General features: G+C 31.5%; 1 protein-coding gene across 1 annotated transcript; it reads left to right on the plus strand.

The window, feature by feature from the left end:
* The first annotated feature begins 4,309 nt into the window (after nucleotides 1-4,309).
* LOC149556282 (GDSL esterase/lipase At5g03610-like) lies at nucleotides 4,310-5,852 on the plus strand. The gene is made up of 5 exons (XM_089785843.1): nucleotides 4,310-4,367; nucleotides 4,452-4,622; nucleotides 4,709-4,998; nucleotides 5,079-5,370; nucleotides 5,459-5,852. The coding sequence occupies exons 1-5, from the start codon at nucleotides 4,310-4,312 to the stop codon at nucleotides 5,749-5,751; spliced, it is 1,104 nt and encodes a 367-aa protein (XP_089641969.1). The 3' UTR covers nucleotides 5,752-5,852.
* The last annotated feature ends 1,311 nt before the right edge of the window (nucleotides 5,853-7,163 follow it).

Raw genomic sequence — 7,163 nt, forward strand, 5'->3', positions numbered from 1 at the left:
TTAGTCTCCAAATATCCTACTCACAACTACCAGAGAATAAGAGGAGTTCAATTCACAAGATACCCAGAAACATCAGAAACATCAGTTTGGATACACCTCCACATTAATTGAAAACGTCACCATGATATATCTCTTCCCCCTTATTATGATCGGTGATGCTTTTTACTATCTGCTCAAATTAAAAAGCATTACGAGAAAATATTTTGGTGATAAATAGATTTAAAGATAATATCTTACCTCAGCATGGTATAAACTATTAGGCAATCCTTAGTATCATCTAATTCGGAAGCAATTTAATTGAAACAATCATTAAAATAATTATATTCTTGTGTAAGCAATCGATGGTTTGCACTGGCTAATGTTCAGACTAAAGACAAAAAAAAATTCAAACATTTTTTTTTTTTCAGATTGATGAAAACACAATAAATTTTTCTCAATTTTTGTTGTTGTTTTTTATTACAAAATATACAGATTACAAAGATCAAATATTGAAAATTTTCAAAATATTCAATGTGTTTTTGATTTTTTGAAATTTGGTCAATGGTGCATTTTGTAGGGAGGGTAGCCACTTATAACTAGCTTAATATATTTCAGATTTGTTATGTATCATTGATCTTACATTCTTTTACTTTCCTCTATTCGTACATATATATACTATAAATTTAAAAAATAGGTCTCTTTCTAATGTTTAATTGTATGATTGCATATTTATAGGTTTCAACAATGTAAACATCTATTATTCAATGGTCAATTGGTCCTTTCTTTTATTGCAATAAATATACAAAAAAATCTTTATAATAAAATTTTCTTCTAATGTATTGACTATCTATACCTATCATACAATTTAATCCCATTAAATTGATCAATGTGAATATGAATAGAGAGATCTAGGGAGATACAAAGATGATTTATGTCAGAAGTTTCAAAGATTTAAATATGTCTTAAATTAAAATTTTAGATAAAAAATATAATTAAGTTCCTTACTCTATTGCCAATATGTTTATGACATGCTTGTAACAAGGAGAGTGGGGACATACATGTAAGGAAGATTTTTAGGAAACAAGAAAATTTTATTATCTAAAAAACATTATAATCTATATCTACCAATGGATGTCATTCAAATGGATTTGGTTTCATTTCTTAAGATTTGGTATTTTGCAATACAAATATTGCCCTAGTGGGATTTCTCAATGATTTTTTTGTGTATGGACAATAAATTATTTTATTCCTCTAATTATCTATATGAAGAGGCTTTTGGTAACAAGTAGGAGACAAGTAAGGTTTAATACTATATGCATGTCCCCTTAAAATGTATTGGAGAATATTTAAATATGATTTTGAAGGTTTGTTCATCCAAGCACAACTAAAATGGTTAGAATCAATTTATCACAGTTATAATGAAATTATTTTCAAGATTATTGAATTTATTGCTTACTCAAAGCTTAGAGGGATAAGAATATTGAACAAATGTTAGTAAATGCATAATAAGGAACACTTAATTACTTTTTGTTGGAATGAACCAAAATTAGGAATATCCAAAGGATACATTTAACTATTATTGGATAGCATTCAATGAGAAATCAATAAAATAGTTGGGTCTTTTGTTTCAATAAGTGTTTCATGGTTAATCATTTAGTATGACATCATTTATTGACACTGAAGGGCTGATTGTATTTTAGCAGAATTAGTAAATGGTGATATCTTGTTTTAATTAAGTAAATTGGGAAAGTGACCAAACTCTCACAACAAAAATAACATCAAGTCCTTAGACACAAATATATGGTCACAAGCAGCGAACCTACAAAGAACTAGAACCAACTAGCTAAAATGGTGATATCTTCTTTATAGTACTGAGGGTTTCTTGTTAAGACCTATTTTTCACTTGTGAACAATATTTTTGTAAGATAGTTTGTTTGGTCTATGAGAACAAGAGACCAGTGGCAAAGAAAGCATACATGATTCCAAAAATCAAGCGCAAATATATTGTGGACCATGATAATAAATAGTTGGGAGATATGGATTAGATATGAATCCCAATTATTCTAGCCCCTTAAATGAACTAAGGACCTGTGAAAATATGGTAGTTGGAAACATAAGGTGAGAACTTTATTGATAAAATTGACCATCTCCAAGCTGGCAACATACTCTTCTCTTTTATCTTTAACAACTCCCAACATTCTAGATCTATGATATTTTCCAATCAATATTGGTCGAATGAGATTCGAATATTCAACTAGACTATCTAAAGTCCCATTGAACTGCCAAGATGGATGGGTCCTTCCTTCATCCCATCTGATTCTTATACACTATTATCAACTGGTACATAGATAATGAAAGTGTTCCCACCATTTTGAGATAGAGAAGTAACATCCTTTTCTTTGGAAAATTTGTTGTGGGCATCCTAAAGTATATTGTTATTGGTCATACAAAGAGATTCAGAAGTGGTATGTCAAAATCACTACTGTACAACAAATTTGAGAGTCCTAGACCTATTCCTACATGAAATGAAAATAATGACCTTGCAAAGAAGAGATTGGGGAGATCTAATACAGGTTTGTCACCATTTTTGGGTAAGTTGATTTTGAGCAGGAAGATTAAGACATAATTTTCTCGAAGAGCATTTAGGCATTGCAAGTCGAGAGAAAGCAATTCCTCTACTCAAACTCCCTTCCCTTTCATTTCTAGAATGACTTGTGTCAGAATGCTTGGTCCATGTTCAACTGGGCGTCAAGACATTTTCGACTCTCACAAATGCAGATGATGAGTTCAAGAATAATGATAAGAAAATCACTAGATCTAGAACATTTTTTCTACAAATAAAGAAATGAGTGAGGATTTTTTTTATAGAAGTGAGGTAAGATATATAAAATTATTTGGATAGATTTTGACTATAAATAGCATTTTTTATTTTTTGGAATCTACGGTTGTGGTAGTCAATATATTTGAAATATTGATTAAAATTATTTTCATCTGAAAAAATGAGATGATTTAGATTTCAATTGTAAATATATCAATTTTCAAAATCATTATATGAAATTCATTTCAAGGTTATAATTATTTGAAATACAAAAACAAAATAAACAACCCAAATCAACCTCTTCCAATCAGAAGAAGCAATATATATAATTCATTCTTATGAAGGATGTCAAAATATAAGACTAGAAACCAATAATAACAAGTAAGCAATGATTTGAAATTGAATTAAAAAATAAAAGTGAAGATCAACAAAATTTAATTAATATTAAATGATATTTAATGAATGAAAATAATAATGAAAAAATTTGTTCGAGAATCAATTATAAGTTTAAGAGAATTGACCTAAATATTAATTTTGTTATTAATATCTAGCTTTTCCCTTTTTACACACTCTTAGGCCATCATAATATGTAAATTTTGTTTATCAATGATGTCAATATTAACAAAAAATCCTACGAGGGAAACTTTGGGTTGGCCAAATAGGTGACATTTGTGCAAAGACCTAGACAATGGGTACATTAGGAGATGTAAATACATACATACGTACATATATTAAATACGATTATTAAGATATACCAAAAAAAACTTAAATAAAGTGTATTTTGAAACTATAAATCTATTTTCCTAATTGACCTTTCATATTTATTTGGCGTACCTATTGCACACTAAGGTGCGATTGCTAGTTCATTTTAATATGAAAAGTAATCAGTTATGATAATATTTGGGATGCAAAATGATAAGATAGAAAAGATGAAAAGAATTAGTAAATTTAAATGTGAGAATGAAATATAGAATAATGAAAAATTATTTAAAGCTGCAAATGACAATCCTCATTTTTTTTTAATAATTCAATGTAATGTATTTTAGATTTTTAAAACCATTGCTTACGCCGCGGGCAAACTGGCACTTCTGTTGGAAAGCACGTGGTTGACGAGAGCTTTTAGGGCGAAATTTCCCATTGACGAAAACAATTTACAAAGCTGTCGGGTTAGTTTCAATCATTTTAATTTTCCATATTATAAGTTTCTTAAAGAACATGATGTCATCAATGTCTATTCAGATAATCATTGTTCATTATTCTTCTACACCTCCTAATCTATGATCATTCTGTAATTAAGTAACTTGTTCTAATAAAAAACATAAACTATTTTATTTGTTCAGCCTTGCGGACTCAGATGATCGAAGCCTAAGAAAGGTAGGTAAGAAGATTAGTACAGATTGAAATTCAACGCGATGTGGTCTTGCATTTTGAAATAATCCCGGCATACTCTTGAACATTGATATATACAATGTATATCAAACAAAGGAGTTGTAGTTAGAAATTCAGAGAGTTATGGAAGCCACGCTTTCTCGCATGCTGTTTCTGATAATCATTATCTCTTTATTTGCAGGTGGCTTTTACAAATACTCATTTTAATTTTTCCTAAATCTGTACCTTTCTAATATGTTTCTTGCTTAAATTGATTAATTTGCAGGGACAGGCCATGCGGAGAAAGCAAGGGCATTTTTTGTTTATGCCGACACAGGAAATCACAATCCATACAATCAAAGTGTAAATCAGCCATGGAAACGACCATACGGATTAACCTGGCCTGGCTATCCGGCAGGCAGGTTTTCTTCTGGAAAAATCCAGACAGATTACTGGGGTAAACTTTCCTTTTATTTCCAAATTGTGAAATTTAGGGTTTCAAGCAAGCTTTATGTTATTATTATGTGGCTGTGGCGTGTGCAGGGGATATTTTAGGGCTTCCTGCTCCCATAGCTTATGAGCTTCTGAAAAGTCATGACTGTAAAGAAACTTCAAAGAACATTAGAAAAGGAGTGAATTTTGCGGTGGGAGGCAGTGCAATATTTCAAGGCTACGGTTTTATAACAGTAGCGCAACAGGTGAAACAGTTTGAGAAGCTAATTGGAGGAAGTCAGGGGTTCGACTCTCACAAACTGTCGCGTTCTGTAGTTCTTATCTCTGTGATTGGCAACGACTATGGCGCATTCCTTTATAAAAGTAACGGCTCCATTGAGGTACTTCTAGATCTGAAGGCTTTTCTTCGCATTCGAATATTACCAAAATTTATTTTTTCTCAACTTTTTTAAAATTGCAGGGACTTATCGATCTGGTGAAACCTGTGGTAAGCGGGATCATCGATGTTGTTAAAGATCTGTATGAAAGCGGGCTTAGGAATTTTGCGGTGAGCAATATGTTCAGTTTGGGGTGCATGCCTCAGATCGGCAGAACATCGTGTGTTTCAACATACGATAACGTGACAGCTCTTCACATGAGATTATTAAGGGAGGGCGTACAAAGCCTGAGATCAAATTTTAAGGAAATGTCCATCATTATTTCAGATTCCGTCCCAGCAACAGACTATATTTTCTCTAATCATCGACAATATGGTACTTCAGAAATATATCTTCTTGTCTTGAATTGATATTTAAAATCCAAATTCTCTCTTACGTCAGTTTTATTGTAATTGTTTGCCAGGTTTTGTGGATTTGCTGGTTCCTTGTTGTGCCGAGAAAGGCGGGGTTTATAATTGTGGAGAGGTGGACGAATTTGGCAGGGCTTTATTTGAAGTGTGTTCAAATGCAGAGGAGAAGTTTTACTGGGATTCAGGCCATCCCACACAACGAGGATGGCATGTGATAATGTCGCTCTACACTCGTGAAGTAAAATTGGAGAATAAAACGATGAGTTTTATTGAAGGGGCGCCTAATGTTAATGCGTGGCTACACTCACTTGGATTCGCTGTTTACAATGTGTCCTCCTACTCCTAGCAATAAACGGCCCATTTGTGGGCACCTCTTGATTCAATTAAGAGTTTCCTAAAGAAGCTAGATGTCTATTAGAGCTGAAATTATAAATAAAATTATTTGAATCCCCATCTTGCTTTCATTGTTGACTTTCTAACTTATAAACTGACCATAGACATAGAATTTTGTATAAGTTGTTTGTCCTTTAGTATAGTAAAAATGATCATTGATATATTCGGAACAAGTGACCAATCATGGAAAAAAGACATAATCCCGTGCATACGTAATTTTTAAAAAAAGATGGAAACGACAAATTAAGTTAAAAGCCAATTATTGGATTGAAATCATTTTCATATTACACGCAAAGACTACTAAATAAATAACACATAGATAGTGGTGAATCAGTCATGCGACTTACAAGATTAAAAAACAATAAATAAAATTGATAGAAATAGAATCTCTTGCTACCCATCTTGAACACAAAGTTTGGACAAAAACTTGAACTTTATATCTAACATTGCATATGCTATCAAGACTTATGGAAGCCGAACAATGACTAATCAGTCATAAATCAACAATGCATTGCTTTGTAATCACAATGCTCCACAATCTAAACCGCAAGGCTATTTTCTCACTCTACCTTGGTCTTGTTGGTCTCCTCTATTTTCATTTAACACAATGAATTCTCGTACTGAAAATACCAATTCTAATATTAAGAAAACCATCGAGTAATATTACATATTTCAAGATTAATTCAGATAAGAAAAAATCTAAAGAAAGATCTTGCCACAAGAAACACTGTCACATATAAATATAGAGGTCTTTGTAACAAATTTTGTAATCATCACACACTAAGGCTTCATTCCTAAGCTAAAAGTGTTAAATAGTCAAAGTTGACTTATCTTTCAAAGCTTATTTTATTCCTTAGCATGTGATGTTTATGGTTGGCCATCTTTGAATATAGATTGATAGAACAATAAACACAGAAGAAGCTAACAAATCATACAAACACAATTTAACATGAGTCAAAATTCCCATTAACGAATTACATAACAAGTGAAAAAAAACTAAGAAAAGTATGGCTAAATCCATGATACAAAATTAGTCAAAAATGAAAAGGGGAAGTATTATTTATGGAAGGAAGAATATCATATAACAAAGCCAAGTAGCTTTTGTCTAATGTGTATCCTATGCTTCCAATAGATAGTTGTGACATTTATAAGGTGCTCATCCTATTTATAGGTGGTGGTCTACACATAAGTATGAAATGTGTCATAAATATGTCTAGTTAAATTCTTCTAGAGTGATTTTTGTATATGAATACTCTCATTCAAAATATTTCTCTAAAGTGTTGTAATTATTAAATCCTACAATAAGGAATGACTACTAAATACAAGATTAACCTTGGCAAGTATAATGCTATCTTACTCAATAAG

The sequence above is a fragment of the Cupressus sempervirens genome, chromosome 5, assembly GCF_028749045.1.
Source record: "Cupressus sempervirens isolate cs-2001-9-10 chromosome 5, ASM2874904v1, whole genome shotgun sequence".
Classification (NCBI taxonomy): domain Eukaryota; kingdom Viridiplantae; phylum Streptophyta; class Pinopsida; order Cupressales; family Cupressaceae; genus Cupressus; species Cupressus sempervirens.